This window comes from Artemia sp. Qi Xiang Cuo, chromosome 2 (genome assembly GCF_049724085.1).
Source record: "Artemia sp. Qi Xiang Cuo chromosome 2, ASM4972408v1, whole genome shotgun sequence".
Taxonomy (NCBI): Eukaryota; Metazoa; Arthropoda; class Branchiopoda; order Anostraca; family Artemiidae; genus Artemia; species Artemia sp. Qi Xiang Cuo.
Window position 1 is genome coordinate 35,753,956 of NC_142795.1, and position 27,027 is coordinate 35,780,982.

Consider the following 27,027-nt stretch of genomic DNA (forward strand, 5'->3'; position numbering starts at 1 on the left):
GTGATTGTATTATATTTTTTTCGATATCTCAATTTAGGATACTAATTATAAATTTGAGGTACATGAGAATCAATCTAATGTCTTTTTCTATATGGCACTCTCTATTTGTACTTTCTTTGCTCTGCAAAACAAAAACGGTGAGAAGTTTAGCTCATTTGTGTGAGAACACCATAATTTCATATGACAACTTTGCTGCCAAGGCTGATTTATTTTAAAAACTACACCTGATGTTCCAAGAACAAAATCTGAATAACCTGTATTTTAATACAAAAGAATTAAATTATTGGAACTAATTACTACAGGCTCCTTTGTTACACTGAGGCTCTTTCTAATCCAAGGTAATAAATTGCTTTCACGTTTCCAAAATAGATCTAGGCTATTCAATCCAACTGACAGCAATGCAAAGGAAAATAATAGGCCTAAATAAGGATTTACAGGACATTGATAGAATAGATGGTAAAATTCTAGACAAGCTACTTTTTGCTATCTTTGCAAGTGGTTATATTAGCAAAATGAAATTTTCAGTGATCATTCAAGGGCTAAAAAGAGGGATACCACTAGACCGCTAATGGAAAATAGTACAGTTTATGTATAGAGAGAAGACCTTAGCCAAACATTATATATGAGAAAAAATGTTGGTAAATTTTAACCAAATCATATTATTGACCTACGACTAGGCTAAAGTGAATATACCACTTGATGCCTTTTTTTATGCTCTTTACAAATATAATAATTATTTTTGTCAGAAATGAATTTTAGCCCCCACCCCTATATATAACAATTCAGGGTATATATTTGCACATTAGGGAGGTTAGGGGAAAGTTTAATCTTAGCCTACCTCTCATTTGCATCAGAAATAAAATTGTCTCAACTTCCATCAGCCCAATTATCTGAAACTGATGTTTGTTGGATAGCATGTTCAGAGCACCAGCATTTTGAAAGACATCCTAATATTGTTGCTTATGGTAGGTATCCTTCCCAGTCAATATATACAAAATCATATTATTGAGTTAGGACTAAAGTGAATGCACCATTCGATGCCTTCTTTTATGCTGATTACGAATATAATAAGCATTTCTATCGGAAATGAATTTCAGCCCCCCCTATATATGCCAATTCAGTGTTAGGTTAGATTAGGTATAGTCTATATTGGGGGGGGGGCTGAAATTCATTTCCGATAGAAATGCTTATTATATTTGTAATCAGCATAAAAAAAGCATTGAATGGTGTATTCACTTTAGTCCTAACTCAATAATATGATTTCGTATATATTGACCTCCTTCCCTCCCCAGACTGATGATGCAGTTTTCCTGTACAATTATCTCTTATACAATTATTGAGTTGACATTGGTGCCCCCCCCCCCAGCTGAAGTAAAAAGACTCTAATAGCCATCAGCCATCTGGTAGCTGCACCCTCCTCTTCTCTGTACTATCAACTGAATTTAGAAAGCAAATTAGCCTATACAGAAATCCTTCAAAACAAAAGGATCAATTAGTTTTTATGGAGATAGTCCTAAGGAAGATTGCACAAAGCTCTAGTTGAGTAGCTGAAATGCAGAAAGGTTAAGGGAAGCAGATTTGATAATCCATAATGGTGCCATCATTCAAAAAAACTTGCCAGTTGGAACAATCCCCCAGACTGCTCCAATGTCCTGCTAATGTATGTGCCTCCTTCTAAATCTAATAAGTCTTTAAATGTTTATGCACTTGCATCACCTAATTCTGTCTCTCAATGGTCTAGTATTGAACATAATAATAATAGTTTCCTTTCTGATGCTGACAATTCTCTTGTTTCTTCAAGAACAACTTGTTTAACTGATGTTTCTTCTTTGTTGTTTCATAGTGCTGTATCCAATAACCTTACCAGTCCTTTAGATCCTGCATCCTTGCTGATTCCTACCTCTCAGGGAATGAGATTCCTTAGCTCCAGTGTAGATAGCCTCCCTAATAAGCTTTCTGAACTCTCATTTCGTATGACATCTGAAGGAGTGGATGTTGCTGCAACTTCGGAAGTTTCACCAAAAAATAGCTTGTCAGTCTTACTTTCGGATGAAATCAAAATAGATGATTACCAACTATTTTCTAATCTGAAGTCCCTTCTTTGCCACCGAGCAGTACGCCTTTCTATAAGAGATGGAGTAAATGTTAGTCTCATTCAATTCAATTCTCTGAATACTGATGGAATTGAGTGTTTGCGGATTAAATTACACAATCAAAGAACTTCAATTGTAGTTGGTGTTGTTTGTAGAAGCCCCAGTGCTCTGTGTGTTATGGACTCAGAATCAAATTTGGCTGCCATGTTGTCTCATATGATGACCAATTTTGCCAGCTATGATTGTGTTCTTATGGGGGACTTTAATCTTCTTGAAATCCAATGGATTGATGGATCTGGTTTTTGTAATAGAGATTCTCCTTTTTTGTCTGCCCTCTCTGATAATGCCCTCTATCAAACAATTTCACAACCAACTTGTTTGAGGGAAGGTTAAGTCTCCAACATTCTTGATCTGGTTATACTCAGTAACCCTGACCTTCTTATTAAGAATGTTGTAACCACACCTGTTGGTAACAGTGACCATGTTGTAATTGTGACTAAGTCATGTCTACCCTACCCATCAACCTACGTCAAAGCAACAATTGTGTGTTAGCTAAGAAATAATTTCTGACCCACTTGACAAAGTGAAATGGAAAAAGCTAATTGCGGATGATGTTGATGAGAGTTGGTCAAATGTAAAAACAGAAATTCTAAATGTTGAAAAATCATGCACCAGAATTTTTCAGGTAAAACAGGCAAAAAGTTTACCTTTTTTAACTACTAAAATTAGTAAGCTAATCAATAGAAAACACAGAGCATGGAACCCTTATAGAAAAAATAAGACCACAGAAAATTATCTAGTCTTCAAATCCTTTTGTAATCAAACAACAAACCAAATAAAGGTGTTGAAGAGGAGGTTTGAGGAAAAACTGGCAGAGGAAGTTAAGGTTAACCCTAAATCTTTCTGCTGTTATGCCACTCAAAAATGTAGCAGCAGACACACAATCCCAGATATCCTGCATGATAGTAAATCAGTTGCTGATCCTCAACTGAAAGTTGAAATTTTCAACCAACATTTCTCTTCAGTTTTTTTGTTTAACTCTAGTATTGTACATCCTACACCTCCCTTATATGATGTACACACAATATGGAACCAATTCTGATTACAGATACTTTGGTTCTAAAGGAACTGACATCCCTCAAGCTGAATAAATCTGCTGGCCCAGACAGCATTCACTCACATATCCTACACAAATGTCATACAGTTTTGTGTCAACCTCTTTCCCTGCTGTTCAAATTATCAATAAGTATTTCTGGACTTCCTCAGGATTGGAAAACTGCACATATTATTCCTATTTATGAAAAAGGTAGAAAGGACCTTGCTGAAAATTATTGACCCATTAGCATGACATCAGCAGTTGTTAAGGTTCTTGAAAGAATAATTAATTATGCAGTTGTTAAACACCTTGAAGCTAATAATGTTTTACACAGTTCACAACATGGCTTTCATTCAGGAAGATCTGTTGATACCAATCTCCTTGAATCATATGGTCACATCACCAAGTTGCTTGATATTGGGGTTCCTGCTGACTTGATTCCGCTTGACTTTTCTAAAGCTTTTGACAAAGTGTGTCACAATCAACTTGCAATTAAATTGCATGCAGTTAAGCTTGAAGAGAAATCCCTGCTCTTGATCCTTGATTTTCTTTACTTGTGAAACCAATGTGTTCAGTTGTTTGATGACTCTGGAGATTGTATTCTTTCTTCCTCAATGTGTGTTCTGAGTGGAGTTCCTCAGAGAAGTGTCTTGGGTCCTACTTTATTTAATGTATTCATCAATGATGTTCCTTCCATTATCAGTAGTAATTCAACTCTTTATGCAGATGACCTGAAGCTACTTGGACCAGCTTTGTCCTGTGAAGATCATGCCCTGCTACAAAATAATCTTCATCTGCTGGGTCACTGGGCTGGGGCCTGGCTTCTTGAATTCAATGTTGCTAAGTGCCATATCATTTGCTTTGGCAAACACAATCCATGCTGCTTTTATTTTTTCTTAGGCCACCCACTCTCCTCTGTAAATAATGAGCAAGATCTTGGTGTCACTATTGACAATGAATTAAAATTCAGCACACATGCTAAGAGGTCTTCTGCTGGGGCTAGTTCAACCTTGGGTTTGATTAAGCGTACCAGCTCCACTCGTTCTTCTAAAGGCATCAGTCTTCTTTATAAGGGACTTGTGTGTCATAAGCTTGAAGTTAGAATGTCACTTGCCTCTCCGTATTTAAAAAAAAAACATAAAAGTTCTTGAAGATGTCCAGAGATGTGCCATTAAAGTGATATCACAAAGGCTAGATGTTGAGTGGTCCTCCAAAGAGTGTAAATTCAATTGGGATGCTATTGAAGATGGAGCAGCACCTGGTCACCAGTGATTCTTGCATACAATTAGTCATCATTCCGGAGCTCTACAATGAGAAATCCTTAGATTGCTCCTAGGTGCAATTTAAGGTAACTAGTACACTAATATTAGAATTGTATATACACTATTAAATTAGCTAGCTAGTTGGCTATTAATATCCCAGGTATACATAAATTTTATATTAAAATAGCCAACTAGTTAGCTACCAATACAGTTTCTAATACACTCATGGAATTAGCTAACTAGTTACTATTAATATCCTAGGTATATATAATCTTTAGTTTAAAATAGCCAACTAGTGGTAAATTTCTAGGTAGGACTATAATTTAGCTGAGATGAAAATGAAAATGTCATTTGATGCCTTTTTTTATGTTCGTTCATAATTCAATAATTGTTTCTGTTGAAAATTTCATCTTGAGCCCTTAAAGGGGCCCAAAGGTATTTTATATGAATTATAAAAGAGCATAAAAAAAGCATCAAATAATGTAAATAATTTCTGAGACCACACTGGCTAATCATGATAAACAAAAAATCGCGAAGAAAGAAAACGAGGACAATTAACAGCCAGTGAAAAAATTGAAAAATTATGCAAATATTTCGGTCAAGACCTCCGCTTGACCGTCTTCTGTGCAGAATAAAACTGATAAAAATACAAAAACCAAACCCTAAAATAAAAATACCAAACTAAAATTGGACGACCCTTTCCTAGTAACGGTGAAAGGGTAACTGACTAAAAAACACAAGTCTAAATGGCATTTCAGAATTTCATTTTGCGTAAAGCACTTTTAAAGGCTGATCGCTTTCCAGTTTGATTGTTATCGGAGACTCTATTCGATTGCACAATATAACTTTGTGGATGTATGTAAAAACGATCAGAATTAATAATTTTGTCATAAATGGGACTTAGAAAAATTTCTCCAGTGTCTCTATTGAGAGCTACCTTTTGGTGAATGTGCTTTTTTATTTCAACTGCCTCCCTGAAAACTTGCTTGAGACCTTTAACGGGGGCAACGATAGAGGCCTCGTCAAACAAAAGGAAATGGTTTGGATTCTCGTACACATGTTGCGCCAAGGCGGAATCAAAAACCTCAGGCCTTTGGCGTAACGTCATTGCCTTGTCGATTGAGGACTTGTGCTCAGATAACCTCTCCCCCAATTGATGTTGGGTTCTACCAACATAAAAACAGCCACAAGAACAAGGAATTCTATAAACACCACTACCCAGAATGGGGCTGGTTTTATCTTTGCCGTTGTTAAAAAAGTTCTGTGTAATATTTGAATTTTTAAAGGCGACGCTAAGTTTATGTTTTTTAAGGATTCTTTTCAATTTGTCACTAAATTTTGGAATGTAGGGTAGAAAAGGGAAAACTTTCTTATCATAAACCAATGTGACGGTATCTGTTGGGCCTTGTGGACCTGATGCACTCCCCTCTGCCTTTTTTGGCCTTCTGTCTATAATAGTCTCAAGTAATTTTATAGGGTAGCCATTGCAAAATAAAATGTCCTTAATATAGTTCAATTCTGAGTCTATGTGAGGCTCTGAGCATATTCTTATTACTCGGTCAACCAAAGAAATAACAACTCCTCTTTTTATGCAGGGAGAGTGGTTGGAGAAAAATGCAAATACCTATCGTTATGCGTAGGCTTTCTATAAATGGAAAATTCAAGGCCAGGAGACTTATTGAAAATTAAAACATCTAGGAAAGGAAGTTTGTGGTTATGTTCTAGTTCTAAAGTGAACTGAAGGTTAGAGTCCAAAGAGTTTAGATGAGTTAAAAAGGAGTTAAGTGACTCTCGCTCCATGCTCCCACAGAGAAATAACATCATCGACAAACCTACCCCAGAAACGGTGTTTTATCGGAAAATTTTCCAGAGCAGAGATTTCTATGAATTCCATATAAAAAGTTGCCAAAAATGGTGACAAGACTTGTACCCATAGGTAAACCCTTAATTTGGGTGAAAACATTGATTATTAGCGTCGCCTATTAAGAATTCAAATATTACACAGAAATTTTTTAACAATAGCAAAGATAAAACCAGCCCCATTCTGGGTAGTGGTGTTTATAGAATTCCTTGTTCTTGTGGCTGCTTTTGTGTTGGTAGAACCCAAAAGCAATTGGGGGAGAGGTTATCTGAACACAAGTCCTCAATCGACAAGGCAATGAGGTTACGCCAAAGGCCTGAGGTTTTTGATTCCGCCTTGGCGCAACATGTGTACGAGAATCCACACCATTTCATTTTGTTTGACGAGGCCTCTATCGTTGCCCTCGTTAAAGGTCTCATGCAAGTTTTTAGGGAGGCAGTTGAAATAAAAAAGCACATTCACCAAAAGGTAGCTCTCAATAGAGACACTGGAGAAACTTTTCTAAGTCCCATTTATGACAAAATTATTAATTCTGATCGTTTTACATACATCCACAAAGTTATATTGTGCAATCGAATAGAGTCTCCGATAACAATCAAACTGGAAAGCGATCAGCCTTTAAAAGTGCTTTACGCAAAATGAAATTCTGAAATGCCATTTAGACTTGTGTTTTTTATTCAGTTACCCTTTCACCGTTACTAAGAAAGGGTCGTCCAATTTTAGTTTGGTGTTTTTATTTTAAGGTTTGGTTTTTAAATTTTTATCAGTTTTATTCTGCACTGAGGACGGTCAAGCGGAGGTCTTGACCGAAATATTTGCATAATTTTTCAATTTTTTCACTGGCTGTTAATTGTCCTCGTTTCCTTTCTTCGCGATTTTTTGTTTATCAAATAATGTTTTCACTTTCACCCGAGCTAAATTATATGGCCCACTGCAAATTTACCATGAACTTTTCCCCACCCCTCTAATGTGGAAATATATACCCTGAATTGTTGATGGCAAAGTTTTGAATCACAAAATTCACCGCTATTTTTGTCAATGGCATTTTGAAAACTTGAAACAGTAGGAAAATGGTTTATATTTGAGTTGCCTAATAAATGAGATTAGAATTATTATAAATAAGTATTTTTGGAATATATTACTCTTGAGCAAGTTATTTATAAACTATTGATATGTTTTTAATCACTTTTCAAAACTTCACTAGTGTTGATCACTTCTTTGTGTGGTTACAAAGATGAAATACCTTTGGGGCCCCTTTAAGGGCTCAAAATGCAATTTGCAACAGAAGCAATTATTGAATAATGAAAGAGCATAAAAAGGCATCAAATGATGTTTTCACTTTCATCATAGCTAAATTATAATGCCACCTAAAAATTTACCCAACTAGTCAGCTATCAATAAAGTTTCTATTACACAGTAGAATTAGCTAAGTAGTTCACTATTGAAGTCTTAGCTATATACATATGTTTAGATTAGCAAAGCAGTTGGTTATTTGGATCTAACCTATATATAAATTTCAGCCTGAAGTAGCCAACTAGTCAACAAATAAGAGAACTGTATTTACTTTATAGAATTAGCTGACTAGTTGACTATTAATGTGCCATGTATATATATATATATATATATATATATATATATATATATATATATATATATATATATATATATATATAAACATTAATTTAAAATAGCCAATTAGTCAGCTATCAATTAAGTACCTAAAGTTTCATATGTTTAGATTAGCCAACAAGTTGGCTATTAGATCTCACCTATATATACAGTTCAGCTTGAATTAGCCAACTAGTCGGCTGTTAATATGCTTGTGAATATGTAAACTTTAGTTTAAAATAAGCAACTAGTCAGCTATCAATTAAGTTTCTAATGCACTGTAGAATTAGCCAACTCGTTTCCTATTAAAGTCTCAGTTATATACAAACGTTCCAATTAGCCAACCAGTTGGCTATTAGATCTCATGTACAAATACACTTCAACCTAATTAGTCAGCTATGAGAACTTTATATACTTTATAGAATCAGCTAACTAGTTGGCTATTAACATCCCATGTATATACAAACTTTAATTCAAGTTTTAAAAAAGAATTGGTAGTCCTTGTTGGCAGACAATCCAAGTTTGCTAATTTCCTTTCCTGTATATATATATATATATATATATATATATATACATATATATATATATATATATATATATATATATATATATATATATATATAGACTCAATTCAGTAGCCAATCAGTTCTCTGTTTTATATTTTTGTGTATACTTAAACTGTTTTTCAATAGCTGACTGGTTGGCTATATTTAGGACGTTTACACATAAAGTGGTTTGATATTAGCCAGGTAGTCTAAATATTATGTAGATATGATGAGTGGAAAGCAAGATGTTCCACATCCTTGCCTCTGACCTCTCCCAGTCAATAATAGCAAAAAGATGGAAAAGAGAAAATATAAATTAACTGGCGCTTCAAATCACTTTGATAGCTGACTATTTATGAAATGCCAAAGCCTTGTGTGACTTAAGCAGTCAAGCACCTTATTCCAGTTGGCAAACCTTTCACTACAGATGCCTGAAAAGAATGCTTATCCTAACAATGCTCTAGAAGGGACATTTTATGTTGACTGCTTCTGTGCAGAGTAGACACACAGTAGCTATCTTTGATATCAGTTTGTAACAAGTGGCACTGTTCTGTCCAACTTGCTTGAAATACTCTGTCCTTAGTGCTTGAGTCTAGTTGCACAACTATAGGTAATCAATTATACACTTGACTAGCCATATCGTGGATTTTGACTTTATAGCTAGCACTATCTGTTCATTTAAATCACACAAATGATCAGTTTAAGTGATGTTAAGTCAGACATGTTAAATCACCAAATTAGAAAATTGACCAAAAAAAATGTTCAAAATAGACATTTCAGTATCACTGTGCTTCTTTGTACAAAGTTTTTGCCTATGATGGAAATTTTACTGAGAAATCCAAAAATGTGGGTATGATATCCTTGCAAAAAGTAAGAAAAGGCTAGTTAGGGCCAAATGCTTTTGAATAATAATTTTTCAATTTTGTTATTCTAAACTGATTGTAGACTTAATTGCCATAAATTTTCTCATGTAGTTTTTAAAAGAAAAAAGGTTTTACTACATGGTAAGTGGATTTAACTATCTATGCCAGCAATAAATGTTAGGTTCTATTACATAAATTTCAAAAAACTTTGCATTAAATCAAACTTTGTTTTTCAGAAAGCATGGAAAATATGGACAGATCAATGTTCCAATCAGTGGAGATGTTCAGAAATTACACAGCAGCTGAAGTGTTTACACATAGTCTAGCTGGAGTTTCCAGTCAACAAATGGTTGAAGACATGATGATATCACAGAAGCAAATGTGAGTTCCACTTAAATTGAGACAGTAAAATTTCTCTGCATACCTTTCCAAAAGACTTTACTTTCCTTTGTAGAAAATAAGCTTTTTGGGTCCTTCTTCTTAATAATGCAACATGAAAGTCAAATAATCTGTATTCAAGTACCTTTTATTGGGTTTTATTCATTCCAACAAACTAATATTCTACCCTCCTAAGCCTAAAATTTGTTTAACGTTTTGAGAAAATGGAGATTGATACTCTAAGCCTGAAACTTAAGGTTAATCCATTGAAGATTATGATTAAGAAATACGTATAATAAATGTCCCAGCTTTTCTTATTTTTGCTTTATTTTGCTTTATTTTTGATTTATTGCAGTTGTATAATTCAGGAACAACCAGGAATTTTCTGTGTCCTCTGACATATCTAAATTACACATTAGCATAATCATTGTTTGATTCTTTAGTTTCAAGTTATAGTGTGGTAAGTTAGCAATTCCAGTTGCATGAAGAAATTCTGATGTAAATTAAATTTTTTCTTCCTGTTTATCTTTTACAGATGCTAAAATAACATGTTCCTTGTTCCATTGTAATTTCTGAAATTATTATCTAAATTATGCAACAGCATAGTTATCCTGCTATTCTTTAGTTTTAAGTTGCATTTTTGTTTGCAATTTGATGTGATTTTTGCTCTTTCTTGTTCCTTGCCTTTTTCTTTAGCTATTGGGAGTCATGTATCATCTTGTGAAATTTTGCCCACGTCATAGATGCTAAAATCAATTCATCTTTTCTGTTTATCCTTCACAGACTCGCACATGCTAAACTAACACGTTCCTTCATTCCATATAGTTTCATTTGTCTTCTAACTGCAAATTTTGTTGTGCAGCATTTTCTTTTGCATTCAATTTGATTTTTGCTGTTTCTTATTCCATGCCTTTTTCCTTGGCTGTTCACAGTCATTTGCCATCTTTTGCGATTTTGTATGCGTCATAGATACTAAAAACGAACCGACCACTCCTGGGTGGGAAATGATGCATTTTGTGCTCTTGAAATGTGCTCATAAATATGACGTCACTCAAACGACTTTTTTTTCCAAAATTAAGGATCTAAAGAAATTTTCTCAAGCTTGTGACCTATTTAGATCGTTTTTTTTTCAGGCCAGAAAACCACAGGATGCCAATTTTCAAAAAAAAACAACAAAAAACAAATATGGAGCCATTGTCAAGAAAAAATGTATACATACATACATAAATTGACAAAAGTTTGAATGATATCTTCTGATATGGGATTCTAACAAAATGATTTGGTCATTTTATTCTAACATCTTATTTGCAACCCATATCACAATTAAAATAATTACACATAATCTTTTTATACAAACATGTTTAAAAAAATGACTGAAATTTTCCATCTGCTAGTCTTTGCTATACAACAAAAGGAAAAGGTAAAAATGAAATCTATAATGGGATTAGCCTTAGCGTAAACAAGGATGAGGAAGATTGTAGACTAACTCATATTTATTATATGTATGAGCAAAAAATATACACATCATATTACTAGCAAACATAAATATAGGCTACAAATAAATATATACCGCATTTTTATTAGCAAAAAAAAAACAACAAAAACAAGCCAGAGCCTCAAACAATTCTGTCATTTTAGAAGAAAATAAAACTAAAGAAAGTAAAGAGACACAAAAATGAACTTGTTTAGTAAAATTAGATATAATTAAATGCACTTTGGGAATATAGATGCCAGTTTGAGAACTCAACATTCTTCTGCTAGATTAGCCAAGGTAATATTTAATTCATTTTTTCGAAAATAGTTTTATTCAAAGAGCTTTTACCTGTTTTATATTAATTCGTTTTAATTGTATTTACTTGTGTTATGCATAAAAATTTTACATAAATAGATCTTTAAATTTTGTCACAATCCCATGCAAGAACGCAATTTTCAAACTTTTGATCTTACAGAATATTTGACCCCAGTTTGTTACCATTCTGGATTTTGTTCAGAACTTTACTGAATGTCTTTTTTTTTTTTTTTTTTTTTTTTTTTTTTTTTTTTTTTTTTTTTTGCATGGCATACTTCATCTCCTTTTATTATTTCCTCGTATGTTTTTGCTGTTTAACCTAATTTTTCTTTTGTTTATAGAAGCTTCTGGGCATGAAGCTGAAAACCTCTGGCTTTTTTTTTAGTATAATTTTATTCTTTATGGTCTTAATTATAAGTTTTACATGTTTTTACATCTATTCATTTCACTTTATTTATGAATGTGCAAATAGTTTGGTTTGAGAAAGGTATCAAAACTTACCATAACTTACAAAATGAATGGATTCTTTGCCAATTAAAAGTCTGAGATCTTCTTATTTTGGATAAGATTGATAAAATGCTATTAATCGAACTAAATGCAAAATGCGAACTCAAATCTAATAAGATAAAATAAAAAAAGGGTAAGATTTATTTCGGGTAAATATTCAACAACATCCATTTTGTTCCTTCAAAAGAGAATGCAGAGCTCCTTAAGCTCTTATGCAAGAGCAGACGAGTTAAATCAGAACTAGGCACCAATTAAAAGGAGTAAAACTGCCGTGCAAATTGCGAATCTTATTAAAGATTCATTCCCTCGTAAGATAAGCTAGGATTTCTAGGATATGGTGTCAGTTTCATTATTATGAATAAAATTATTCATCTTAAGGAGTTAGATCTGTAAGAAAAAAAAGGATAAGATACTATTTAATTAATTAAGTACAATGGCAGAAATGCAGCTGACACTTTAATTTATGCTGAAATGAATACTAAAGATAAAAAAAAGTTTTCAAGGTAATAATGAAAATTATTACGTAAAGGAATACGGAAAACATTCAGGAAACGAAAACTTTATCATAGCTAAATCAAAAATAAGTTTTCCCACAGGAAAGTAAAGAGCAGTCTCAAAAAGTGAAATGAATAGAGATCACCCTAAATATGAAGGTACTAGTGCCTCCTAATATTTAAAACACAAGATTATGTGCAAATAAAGGTTTAGTCCTGTGCTGTTGAGTTCCGTGGGGTTGATTTATTTGCAGATGAAGACGTGTGGAAGGAAGGGTTGGCCTATGTGGGTTTGACCAATTACAATCATCAGAATTGAGCTATTAGGCTAAGCTGAGATAATTTATTTGATTTTTTTACGATGAATTTATGTTTTATGCAATCAAAAACTTCTCTAAAAGATTCTTATTATCATCTTTTTTTTTCAAAGCAATAAGTAAGCCGAAGACCTCAATGATAATCTTTTAGGTATGCTGAGGAGTATAGCCTACATTTTTTTCTGGAAAATTAAAATATTTTATTGTAATAGAACATTCTATGTGGATCTTGTTTATGTTTGAAATTCCAATTCTGAACAAAAACGTGAAACATTCATAACATGAAAACCTGAGCATGCACTTAGTACGTATACTTGTTCCTCAACGCATCTAAGTTTGCTGTTTATAAATTTACGTGTTTAGGGTTCTGAATTTTAAGAAAAGGAGAATAAGGGAATTACTTTAAGAAAATTCGCTAATGCAGTTTGTATGCTAATTAATAAATGAGATTTAGTCTTTTTAGGACATTTAGCAGGACGTTTACGAAATTTACCTAGAAAATATACCATCTATCCCTATTTCTACCGACCTGGGCATTGAAATTTCCTTATAAAAATGCCATATTTGGAAGATGTTTTTTAGCCCAAAAAAGTCCACAAAAAACAAACTAAACCCAGAAGAATTATCCATTCATCAGAATCCAAAAAAAAAGCTGTGTCGTTTACTAGGCTATAATTTCCCTCAGGAAATTATACAATTCTGAAAATACCAGTCTGAAAATACCATTTCTACATATAAAACACTTTTTGCTCAAAGAAAAGCTGTCAAAACACAAGCTGGTGCTGCTAAAGTGTTGGCAGCTTTTGGAATTCTGTCGAATTCTACTACTGGCAGCTTTGGAACTTTCTCCATACCTGTCTGAAAGTTTCAACTTAATACCCTTAGTTGTTCCTGGTATATTGCAGATGCGCCCTTTTGACCACTTGGATACTTGCAGTGTTTTTGGATCTAGTTCAAAATCCCTTCCCCCCCCAGAGATTAGATTTGTTCCAAAATATGTGGGACAAAACTCATGGAGAGTTTCAGCTAAATCGGACTGCGAGAAGGGATAAAATCTTGATTGCAAGATCTGGTCTTTGGTCTAGTTTTATGAAGTTGTCAAAAAGCATTTAATAAAAAAGAGCGTAATACTGCACAATACAAGTAAAATAAAGAAAACAAGAAGTACCATTGGTGCATATAATATTTGCCCAAATATTTTCGCCCAAAGATGGTGAATCCTTGAAATAACCCATTTTTGAACAGTTTGTGGTAACGAACTGGAAGTAAGAAATGACTCGGCTCAAAAATAATCGAAACTTTAAAAACACAATTTTGATAACACCAGATACATCAAAATAATTGAATTTTTATGGTAATTTAAAGTTCATTAAGTTTAATGTTACCCATCAAAATTTGCGTGTCTAAGAAAATTTTCCTAATTTCCGAAAAAGGGGTGGGGGAACACCCCCAAAATTAAAGAGATCTTGATGAAAATCACACCATTAAATTCAGCTTACCAGACCCTATTTAAGAGGTTTCAAGCTCCCTAAATACAGAAATTTAGAATTTGGCTTTTTTTGCCAGAAGAGATATCACAGATCCGTGTTTTTTTTTTTTTTTTTTTTTTTTTTTTTTTTTTTTTTTTTTTTGTGAAGGGTGATCGGAAACCAATAGTTCTAGTGCCTTTTTTTCTTGATCAAAAAGATGAAGGGCAACTAGCCTCCTTCCCATGCCCCTTTTTTCCCCAAAGAAATCCGATCAAAATTTTAAGATTGCCATTGGATTCAGCGTAGTTGGAAGGTCCAATAACTATGCCTTTGGGGATAAAATGACCCCCATAATTCCTGGTGAAAGGGCTGTAACTTACGAAATTTGCCCATTGTTTACATGTAGTATTTGTTATTGGGAAATATAGGGAACTGTTTTGGCCGGTATTTTCTGCAAGAATTTGCCATGGGAAAGAAAGTTTCCGAGAGGAATTTTATTGGAGAAATTTTACATGGGAGGGGGCAGGAAAGGGGATTTCCTGGCATTATTTGAAAACTTTCAGAAATTAAATAAAAAAAAACAAGTTTTTCAACTGAAAGTTAGGAGCAACATTGTAGCTTAAAACACACAGAAATTATTCTGTATAAGAGGGTGGCCTGTCCCTTCCTCAACCCATGCTCTTTACGCTAAAATTTTAGTTTTTGTCATAATTATTTAAGAAAGACAGTTCAGACACAAGGTCCGTTGAATTTGAATCTAAAGTATTTTTAAAGAACATCAATGCTTTAGCGTAAAGAGCTAGGTTGAGCAAGGGACAGCCCCCCCCCATCATATATTGAATAAAATATTTTCGTTTTAAGTTTTAGTGTTGCTCCTTATTTTCAGTTGAAAAAAATGATGGTGCAGTATTTCTATTTTTGCTGGTTGGTCCTTCAGATAGGTATATTACCATGCGGTCATCACTTTTGCAGTTAGGTAAATAAGTCGCAGCAAAGGTATATACACGGTAATGCATGTTTGTTTCAGAAATGGGATACATCGCAGCGCCACAACGAACGTGGATAGCAGAGGAACTAGGGTTGGAGTATTGATTAATTTCCTAATTGCGTCATTCACTTCTTGGCATTCAGTCAGATCAGATCAAAATGAAATGTTTTTTAAAGAAAGTTATTTTATTTAATTATTGATAAGTTATATTAATTAACTGTTCGCGCAATAATTCTTTATAATTTTTATTATTTATATTCATTAAAGTTTAGTTGTAAGTTAACTAATGGAGTCATGCGCAGAAAACACCAAAAACCAGGTCTCCTAGCCATCGGTAAAACTTCGTCATTTTGGACGTGGGAAAGAGGAGGCAAGGAGAAATACGTGACAGATGATGTGCCCCGAAACTCTCCAATGGAGAAGACAGGAAAGCGCATTACTGCATAAATACCTTTGCTGTGTAAATAAGTCTATTAAAGAGAGGGTAAGACCTTATCTCCTTTCAAAATAGTTTTCTTTTCAGGCTTCAGAGGTTTGAGAAAACGAACGAAATGCTGATCAATTGCAATCATTTATCCTCAACTAGATTTCAAAGTGCATGCTCCTCTTTCAAACAGCACAATCAAGTTTTGACAGAGCTGAAAAAGGACCTGGATTACATATTCAAAAAACTGAAGAAAGTGAAAACAAAACTTTCAACTACTTACCCAAAAGAGTTTGAAAGTAGGTAGCTCCTAATTTTTGCATACTACTGGGATAATAAACGACTTTAATTTACAAAATATTCCTGAGAAAGTGAAAAAAAGAAAATCTCCTAGTTTAAAATAACCGAAATCTTGTATATAAAATCAACCATGTTTCGGTCGACGTTCATACTGAAAAGACTGCTAAACTAATCAAGCTAGAAGCATGACAATTTTTTAGAATAATTTAGAACCGTGAGAATATTCATAGACTAGAAGTCAGTGACGAAAAATTTGCAGAATTTAACTTGTAATGGTATTACGGTTATTGGCGTCGTTGAGGGAGGGGGGGGGTTGCTCCCCCAATGATTTGGAAAAAAACTATAGTATATTAAGTAGCTTTAAAAGTCTTATTCGTTTTAAGTGTAAAATTTGCTCCTTACTTTGAGCAGTTTTTTTAATTAACTCATCCTCGTTCTTAACATAAGGAAAACGAGAAAAATAGGGCCCTATTACACTTCATAATATGTTCCGAATTAATATTTTTCCAAATATACTTCTTTTTAAGTCTTATTACAAAGTAAAAAGGTGAGCCTAGTAAATGACAAGGTGGCAAAATGTACTATACTTTCTATTTCGCCACGTTTTCTCAGGTCAATTTTTTTTCCTGATATTTAAGGTGCTTTTACTTCCTAAAATCTATAAGTTCAAGATTGGATTCTCTTGTTTCAAAACTTTCAAAAGTGGAAATGAATACACCCTCTACGTCTGCAAATAGGACAAAAATGCAATCATTGAAGAGTAAGAAGGTAGATATACAGTGCTTTTAATAATGATATTCGTACTATAACTAGATGGGTCAAATCGGTTGTAGTTTGGTCATGAAATTTGGTAGAGGAGGATCTGCACCAGGAATCATTTAACTGTTTAAATTTTTACTTCCAGTATTTAATTAAAACTCCGATTCTCTTAATTGTCATTGAAATGTCTAATAAGCGCTGATAAGATCCTATTTCTTACGTTTTGGATACACATACTAACTCATGAATGTAGACCTGCATCTATGTACAACTAAATAACAAAAAATAGTATTTTCAACTGAAAGTAAGGAGCAACATTAAAACTTAAAACGAACAGAAATTATTACGTATATAAGGGGGGTTACTTCTCCAAAGCACCTCGCTCTTAACGCTAAGTTTTTTAGTACTTAAAAAAAAAGCTTCTTATTGTTCTAATTGAACGAACATAGTATTTCAGGAGTCGTTCTTAAAGGATTGGGACCGAATTCAAACATTAGCGTAATGAGCGAGATGTTGTGAAGGAGTAACCTCCCTCATATACGCAATAATTTCTGTTCGTTTTAAGTTTTAATGTTGCTCCTTACTTTCAGTTACAAAACCTTGTTTTTTTTTTATTTAGTATCTGTTCGTTTTTTTAGATAATACCAGGAAATCTGGCTACACCTCCACAGAAAAATCCTTCTACCCACTGATTTATCCTCTGGATAATTCAATCCTTGTGAAAATCTATCCCAGACAATTACCCTAAAAATCTCCACGCGCAAAGTCGAGTCAGAAAAGAGAAAGCAATACATAAGAACAATTTCGAAATTCTGAGAAATTCCTCCAGTGTAAAATTTCCCCTGAAAAATTCGCCCCCCGGAAACTCCCCTCCTTATGGAAAATTATCTCCGTGGAAAATCTCACCAGTAGAAATTCCCCCTCCTCCTGAAAAATGTATGCATACTTCCCAATAACAAATACTATACGTAAACAATAGGCAAATTTTGTAACTTAAAGAGCTTTCCCCAGGGGCTTTTGGAGGTCATGATATCCCCAAAGGCATAGTTATTCGGCCTTTCAACTATGCTTAACAAAATGGCTATCTCAAAATTTTGATTGGAAAATTTTGAGAAAAAAGGGGCGGGGGAGAGGGCCTAGTCGCCCTCCATTTTTTTTGGTCACACAAAAAGGGCACTAGAACTTTTAATTTCCGTTCGAATGAGCCCTGTCGCTATATTTTAGGACCAGTGGGTCGATACGATCATCCCTGAAAAAAAAAAAAAATAAATAAACACGCATCCGTGATCTTTCTTCTGGCAGAAGATACACAATTTCACATTTTTTCAGATAGGCGCTTGAGACCTCTACAGTAGGGTTCTCTGATATGCTGAATCTAATGGTGTGATTTTCATTAAGATTCTATGAATTTAGGCGGTTGTTTTCTCCTTTTTTTCAAAAATCAGGCAAATATTCTCAGGCTCATAACCTTTTATGGGTGAAATTAAACTTAATGAAACTTATATATTTGAAATCAGCATAAAAATCTGATTCTTTCGATATATCTATTGATATCGAAATTCCGTTTTTTAGAGTTACGGTTACTATTGAGCCGGGTCGCTCCTTACTAATCGTTCGTTAAACACGACCTGTTTGATACTATGCTGACTTCTCGCTATTTTCGCTTTTCTAAATATTTCTTTTAACCAGCTCCAAGAAAAAGAACTGACATAAATGTGCTAAGAATTATGACTGAAATTAGTCGCATTTTACTATAAAATCAAAGTTCAAAAATAGGGATGACATCCTTTTTAATAGTCAGTGTATACAAATTCACAAAAATGCCAGATATTTCGGTCACGTATACAGTGACCGTCATCAGTAGTGAAACTAAGCAAAAACAATATAAAATAAAAGTTTATATACGAAATCAAATAAAACTACATGTAGTTTATTTGATTTCGTATATAAATTTTTGTGGGATGATCGACCCCCGCCCCATCTGGGATGATTGTCATCTTATATATACACCCAATAACTTTGCAGTCTGTAGACCTACATTTCTTCCACATTTTATTTGGTCTCTTTTCTCTCTCCCCCTCCCTCTCTCTCTCTCTCTCTCTCTCTCTCTCTCTCTCTCTCTCTCTCTCTCTCTCTCTCTCTCTCTCTCTCTCTCTCTCTCTCTCTCTTTTTCTCTCTCTCTCTATCAAATATCAAGTATATCCAGTAAATATCAAGGCTGTTTGTTGCTCCCCCATCAAGAGGCACCGGGTTGCAAGAGGGGGCTCGAAAACCAATTTCATGAAGACTAAGTCGCTTAAACTATGAATAAATGAGGATGAAGTGACAATTTGATGTGCCGAGGGTTTCGTCCAGGGGGATAGCTGTACTGACCTTGGTTGCATTATAATTAAAGAAGATGGCTGCAGTGAAGGAGTAATATGCAGAACAGCAAGGTGCACAATGCTTCTTTGCTGTAGAAATATAATAGGAAGAATAAGAAGATTAATATTTCAATCCAAAGTAGGATACTAAAAGCCACAGTAATGATAGTTATCAAGTATGGTTTCAAAACGTGAGCGCTTTGACAAGCTGAAGAAGGTAGGCTAAATGTTTTTCAGAGGAGCTATCGAAGGATAGTTATAGGTATAACGGTTGAGATAGTTATCCCAGGTTTTATGGATGAAAACTGATTTGCGGCAAAATATTGTGTATTATTTTTGTAATTTGGCGGAAGCCGAACAAAAAACAGTATGTCCTTGAATGGGGAAGCGATCGTAAAGAAAAATTTAAAAGAAGTTGGAACATCATAAGAGGGAGCAAAGAGCTTAGCTCTAAACAGAGTAGATTGAAGAAGGAGCTTGCGCATTTCCTAGGAATTAGGATGCTGCGATAAGTTCTTAGTAGCAGTAGTAGTGAAATCAATGAAACTGTTCATTTAATCGTTCGACAGTAACCCTATAGCTTTAAAAATTTTCAACCGTATTTTCCGAAGAAAAAGAATTGGAGTTAATTTTTTAAAGTTTTGAAGAACAATAATATTCAAATAGAAAGAAACCAAGTTGTCAGTATATAATTTAAAGCAAAAAAAAAAAAATTGTGTCTTCAAAAAGATGCGTGTCAAGGTTTGTTTTCATTTGAGAAAAATAATTCGGAATGTTGATCATGCAAACGTTTTAAAGAAACGGAAAGACAACAGTAAAAATTGAAGTCTAAAGACAACCATTAAATTAATGACGCATAAATTGGTTGCAAAAAAAAATTCAGTTGAACGTCGTCTAGAATCTAGAAGTCGCAAATTAAATAATATTAACCGTCATAAAAACTATATTATTTTGTTACTAGCCCTTTTTTTTATATCTTTATTATGATCTTTGTGCCTTAGCGATGAGATCCTTTTAAGAACCACGTCTAATTGATCATAAGGTTTTGCTTGGTGGATCTTCCATTGCGAAATGAAACTCTGCAGCAGATCAAAGGAAAAATAAAGAGTTAAAAGAAGAGATACGGGATAAAGAAGGCTAACAGAAAGACTTTATCACCATCTTGTATTATTAAAACTAAAAGAGCAACTCGGAATTAGTGTTTTTTAAGCTGAATTTGATCATATAAAAACGATGTTTGTACTTTGCACCTGCTTGTTCTATGGATTTTTTTGGGCAACAGTAAGCTACTCAGATGAATGAAGCTGTGGTAGCAAATTTCTAGGAAAGCCATGTTCTCACAAATGTCTCCCTAGCATAAACTACATGGGATCGCTGCTGGTGAAGATGTTTTTTTTTTAAATAAACAATTTAAACGACAAATGTAGGAAAACCATAAAATCACTAACGTCAAAAACTTTTTTTTTAAGTTATCCGTGGAAAAAATGTTTAACAAGGTTTATTAGCAGAGTATGTGGAGCATTGGAAATCCTAGCCTCGAAATCTCTTTTTTTTTCTTTTTTTTAATTCCATGTCTTTAAACTTCTTCATAAAGCTATCGTTGTTCTCTTGTAGGCCTTAGATCCTTTTTTTTGTCTTAGCCAGGTTTATATAGTTGGTGAATTTTATGGATTTTTTTCTTTTTTTTTATTCACTAAATTTATATTGAAGGTTAAGAGTTTTGAATTAAGATTTTTTCTATTTTTTTTTTAACCAAAGCCATAATTTTGAATGGTGTGACTATATTAAGATCGTTTCTTTTTAAAATTAAATAAAAAAACTAGTTGTTTTTTAACTGAAGGTAAAGAGCGACATTAAAACTTAAAACGAGCAGAAATTATTCCGTATATGAAAGGGGCTGTACCCTCCTCAACGCCTCGCTCTTTACGCTAAAGTTTTATTGTTTTAAAAAACAGAGTTGTGAGATAGAGTCAAACTTTAGCGTAAAGAGTGAGGCGTTGAGGAGGGGATAGCCTCTTTCATATACGAATAATTTCTGTTCGTTTTAAGTTTTAATGCCGCTCCTTACTTTCAGTTAAAAAAAATATTTTTTTTTATTTAATTTCTGAACGTTTTTGAATTAATGCAGGTTTTTATTTTGGCCCACCGTATATGAATAATTCAAAAGAAATTTGCATGTTAATTTTTCTTTTTTTATGATTTTTCGTACGATACGACAGATACGATACGATCGAATTTTGTTCGAATCACAAATCCCTGAATCACAAAGGCCGTTTAATTAGAATAGATAGCTCTTTTGAAACTAATAAAAATATTTTAGCGTACAGAGTGAGGTATTGACTAGGGGGCGAACTCCATATTTCTTTACTGTCAGTTGAAAAAAACTAGTTTTTTTTTAGTTTTTGATCGTTTTTTAAATAATGCTGGGAAATCCGACGCCCCTCTATAGGAATGTCCCTTCCCCCGTGAAAATATCCCCCATGGAAAGATCCTCCCACGTACTACGTCTCCCTCCTCCGACCCCCCCCCCCACACACACACACAACAGAAAAAGTCCCTCCTGAAAACGTCTGTATACTCTCGGTTAACCAATACCATATGTAAACAATGGCCAAAGTTCATAACTTGCAGCCCTTCCCCAGGAAACTATGCTAGATTAGGTCATCCTCAAGGACATGTTTATTAGATTTTCGACTATGCTGAAAAAAATGGCCATCTCAAAATTTTGATCAGGTGACTTCGGGAAAATAAATGAGCGTGGGAGGGGGCCTAGTTGCCTTCCAATTTTTTTTTCACTTAAAAAGGGCACTAGAACTTTTAATTTCCGTTCGAATGAGTCATCTCACGATATTCTAGGACCACTGGATCTATACGATCACCCCTGGAAGAAATAAAAATAAAATGAACACGCATCCGTCATTTTTCTTCTGGCAAAAAATACAAAATTCCACAGTTTTGCAGATAGGAGATTGATACCTTTACAGTAGGGTTTTCTGATACTTTTGATCTGATGGTGTGATTTTCATTAAGATTCTATCACTTTTAGGGGGTATTTCCTCCTTTTTTTGAAAATAAGGCAAATTTTCTCAGACTCGTAGCCTTTAATCGGGACGACTAAACTTTATGAAACTTACATATTTGAAATTAACATAAAAATCCAATTCTTTTGATGTATCTACTGCTATCAAAATTATGTTTTTAGAGTTTCGGTTACTATTGAGCCGGGTCGCTCCTTACTTACAGTTCGTTACCACAATCAGTTTGATAATGGTTTTTTATTAAGCAATATTTTTGCTTTAAATCCTGGATGTCTTTATGTGTTTTATTGTTCTTTCTAATGCTTCTAGAACAGCGTCAAAATCTACCCAATTATATGGAATGTTCTTGGTACTTTATTTTAGAGCTTGTCTCTTCTAAGTTACCCCTCGAATAAATCAATTCAATTAAGCTATAAATAGTCTGAAGAAATAGCGACTCGTGGAGAGAAATTTACTTTTGTAATCTTGGGTCAGGTCTTGTTTTATAACCCCAATAACTTGGGGAAGTTATGGCCACAGTAAATATCCAAACCTCAGGGGTAGTTAGACCCGCCACAAATGTTTCAGAAGCCCCTAGGAAATTGTTCCTAACTTTAATCAGGATGTTTTAGTGCTTTGAACTCTTTCACCTTGGAATTTGTTATTCTATCCTTTCAACCTACCCCTAAAATTCCCCGCCGAATCCTATTTATTGAAAACTGATATTGATGCTTAAAGTCCAACCGTAAAGTTGGTGTTGCTACTGTTAAAAAGATTGAAGTTAGACTAAAAATTGGGGCCTATTCTTTTTTTTGTTTTTTAGAATCTTGGTAATGAAGTCGTTTCAATTACAAACAATGCTCAATAAGCAGAAGTTTGGAAATAATGCATTCATTAACAATCAATTTTAGGCTGACCTCAAACGTTAAACATTTATCAAGTTTAAGCTAACCCATCAACAGTTACTAGCCTAATTATTTTTTTTTATAAATTTAGAAAAGAGGTACCCACTCTAAAAAGTGATTCGATATTGACTGAAAATTTTACTATCAAATTCTGGATGGTAAACTCTTCAACTAGATTTTCAGTCGTAAAACTACGGAAAGATTAAATTTTATGCAATTAGGAAAGTCGCAAAATAAAATAAAGTCTGCGAAAGCAGCGCGAACCATGCAGTCCTTGGTGGAAGGATCCAAAATTTTAAAGAATATTCTTGTACACTTTTACTCCGTCGTTTGTTTGAAAATACTCAATTCATACTTGTTTATTAGACACCTTTTTGAATTTGTGTTTTTTTATATAGTAAATAAAACGTTAAATTAATAGAGCAAGGGACTAAGGTTGTGACAGCCTCCCTCGCATTTTACAGATGATAGGGAACCTGATATAAAAAACAAACAGATCAAAATTTTTCTAAACAGGTTTTGTTTTCAAATGAAAGTTAATAACGACACTGAAACTTAAAACGAGCATAAATAATATTATATTTAAGGTAGGGGGCTTTCATACTAAAATTTATGTGTTATTGGTGCTAAAGTTTTGGTCATACTTTATTGGGGGTAGATCTATATATGTTTTACATGCAAGGAGTTCGATAGTTGATCTCTTTATAGATTAATAAACGGCACACAAATAAAAAAAGTACGATCATAAAAGGAATACTTTCCTTAGAGTGGAATTAATCCCTTTATACATTCTAACGCTTTTGGCGTAAAGAGCATAAGAATTTGGCGGCGACAGCCCCTTCCCCATATATACAGAATAATTTCTGCTATTTTCAAATTCTGTCATCTTTCTTCACCTTTATTTGGATTGCTTTTTCTATTGATTTACATAACCGGTCGAAAATAATATTGAATTTAGGTAGATGAGTGCTAATTCGAAATATTTTCTTTATTTCGTATCAAACAGTTCGTGGTAACGAACTGTAAGTAAGGAGCAACCTGGCTCAATGGTAACCGAAACTCTAGAAAACGAGTCTTTGATACCAATAGATATATAAATAGAATTAGATTTAAATGCTGATTTCAAATATATAACATTCATTAAGTTCCGTGTGACCTGTCGAGATTTACATGCCTTGCACTATTTGTCTGATTTTAGCAATAAGGAAGAGAGGCACTCTAAAAGCATCGACACATTAGTCAAAATAACACAATCACATTCAGTTTAGCAAACAACTCTCCAGTAGTGGTTTTAAGTCCCCATCTACAAAAATGTGGAATTTTACATTTTTTGCCCGAAGAAAGATTCCGGATGCGTGTTTATTTGTTTTTTTTTTGGGTTTTTTCCACGGGTGATTGTGTCGAACTATTGTTCTAAAATTTTATGTAAGCGCTTATTGGAAAGTAAATTAAAAGTTATAGTTTCCTTTACAAGAGACAAAAAAAATTGAGGGCAACTAGGCCCCCTCCCACGCTCATTGTTTTCCAAAGTCACCTGATAAACATTTTGAGATAGCCGTTTTGTTCAACATGGTCGAAAATCCGATAAATATGTCTTTTAGGATGACTTAATCTCCCGAAGTTCCCAGAGGGAGGGCTAAAAGTTATGAACTTTACCTAATGTTAAAATATAGTATTGTTTATTGAGAAGTATACAGAAGTTTTCAGGAGTTTCTTTTTCTGGTAGTGGGAGGGAAGGGTGGGTCGGTGCTTATGTTGGAGGATCTGTTCAGGAAGGAATTTTTCATGGGGGAAGGGAAATTGCCATGAAGGGGGCGCCGGACTTTCCAGCATTATTTATTGTTTATTGGGAAGTATATAACCATTTTCAGGAAGGATTTTTTCTGGAGGGGGGGGGGGGCTAGAGGAGGGGTGACTATGGATAATATTTAATTTGATGAGGTTTGTTGGTGGTAAGGGAAAGATCAATGTAGGGGACGCCGGATTTCACAGCATTTTTTAATAAACGATCAGAAATTAAATAAAAAAAAACAAGTTTTTTCAACTGAAATCTAAGAAGGAATATTAGAACTTAAAACGAACAGAAATTATAACGCATGTGAGGGGGTTCTCCCCCAAGTCAGTAACTCGCTCTTTACGCTACAGTTTTTTTTTATTGCTTTAAAAAGAGCTATCTATTCTAATTAAACGGCCTTTGTGATTAAGGGGTTTGTGAATCAAAATTTTTTTTAACTTTTAACGTAAAGAGCGTGGTATTGACTAAGGGGAGAACCCCTTCATATTCGTAATAACATATACGTAATAAAAAAACAATAAAAAAACAAGCGATACGGCTCAATAGTAATCGAAACTTATAAAAACGGAATTTTGATGTCAATAAATGTATCAAAAGAATGTGTTTATAATGCTGATCCTAAATATATAAATTTTATTAAGTTTAGTATTACTCATCAAAGGCTACGAGCCTGAGAAAATTTCCTCGATTTTGTAAAGAGGGGGGAAACATCCCCTACAAGTGAAAGAATTTTAATGAAAATCACACCGTCAGATTCAGCGTATCAGAAAACCCTATTACATAGGTTTCAAGCTCATATCTGCAAAAATCTGCAACTTTGTATTTTTTGCCAGAAGAAAAATATACGAATATAGAAGTTAGTTACGTAAGTTGATTTGTAAAGACATCCATTTAGCAAAAGAAAAGTAAAATTTTTATGCAAATAAAAGCTGTATTAACTAAAAAACGATCAGAAATTAAATAAAAAAAACAAGTTTTTTAAACTGAAAGTAAGGAGCGACATTAAAACTTAAAACGAACAGAAATTATTCCGTATATGAAAGGGGCTGTCCCTCCTCAATGCATCGCTCTTTACGCTAAAGTTTGACTCTGTCTCACAACTTTATTTTTTAAAACAATAAAAAACTTTAGCGTAAAGAGCGAGGCCTTGAGGAGGGGACAGCCCCTTTCATATACGGAATAATTTCTGTTCGTTTTAAGTTTTAATGTCGCTCCTTACTTTCAGTTTAAAAAACTTGTTTTTTTTATTTAATTTCACATAGGCTTATACAATATCGCAAAGACGGGGTTTCCCCATTTATTACTCTTATATACATTTCAAATTGTCCAATTTTTGCTCAAATTCTCTTAATCTAGACATTGTAGCCATTCCCCGAAAACTAAGTTAGGTTACAGGGGGAGGGGTTGATAACTCCCTGATAGACCTACCAGCGTATTCAGCCTAATAAGAATGACATGAATTGAAAATAAAGATGAACTTAATTATAAAAATAATGAAGAAACTAATATAAGCTTGTGACTGTCCAAAACTAAAGTAAATGCGAACAAGAGATGCCACTGAAGCCTTATTCTTATTTTGGTACAACCGCTTTTTAACTAATTTGCATTTGTTATGACATTATCATTTTTTTACCAAATTTCTGATGAGGGGAAAAAAGTAATCCTGTAGTATTGTACCAGCTTCTTTCGGATCTGTTTTTTTTTAACCTACCTAAAAATTACTTTTCAAAGGCCTATTTGACAGACCTCAAAATTCAGTTGAAATGGTCTGCGTAAGTTTTATGGGTATCCTATACGAACAATTTTTTTTTCAAACTTCTATGAATTTACCTCTTACTTTGTATGTTTGAACGGTATTCGTGATTTTATTTGTTTAATCAATGCTGATGGTGAATGCGCAGTAAATTGACTATTTACTTGTATCAATAAGTTAGTTCAAGCGAGTTGGCACTTTTAACTTTTTTAGATGCAATGTCGTCTGCTCTGGCTTTAAATGAAGAAGAAGAGGATTTGGCTTCTACTCAAGAAGAGAATGTTGAAGGTACTTCTAAAGAAGAAAGTGACCAACTTGCTTTAGAAACATGATAGCGTAAGAAGTCTTGCCTATTGTTCTTAAATTGCTTTGTTCAGTGTTTTCTTAACTGCTTTTTGTTCTTAATGTGATCTCAACTTTTATTAAACCGTGTACTTCATA

At 33.8% G+C, this 27,027-nt stretch overlaps 1 protein-coding gene across 1 annotated transcript; it reads left to right on the plus strand.

The window, feature by feature from the left end:
• Positions 1-210: 210 nt before the first annotated feature.
• Positions 211-27,027, plus strand: LOC148955179 (kxDL motif-containing protein CG10681). Its single transcript, XM_089108093.1, has 4 exons — positions 211-338; positions 9,565-9,709; positions 15,794-15,993; positions 26,800-27,027. The coding sequence occupies exons 2-4, from the start codon at positions 9,570-9,572 to the stop codon at positions 26,916-26,918; spliced, it is 459 nt and encodes a 152-aa protein (XP_088964219.1). The 5' UTR covers positions 211-338; positions 9,565-9,569; the 3' UTR covers positions 26,919-27,027.

Excerpts from the sequence above, each read along its gene's own strand:
- LOC148955179 (XM_089108093.1), top strand. The coding sequence starts at position 9,570 with ATGGAAAATATGGACAGATCAATGTTCCAATCAGTGGAGATGTTCAGA. Across the intron at positions 9,710-15,793 it reads ATGATATCACAGAAGCAAAT|GCTTCAGAGGTTTGAGAAAA; the intron begins GTGAGTTCCACT and ends TTTTCTTTTCAG. Across the intron at positions 15,994-26,799 it reads TTACCCAAAAGAGTTTGAAA|ATGCAATGTCGTCTGCTCTG; the intron begins GTAGGTAGCTCC and ends TAACTTTTTTAG.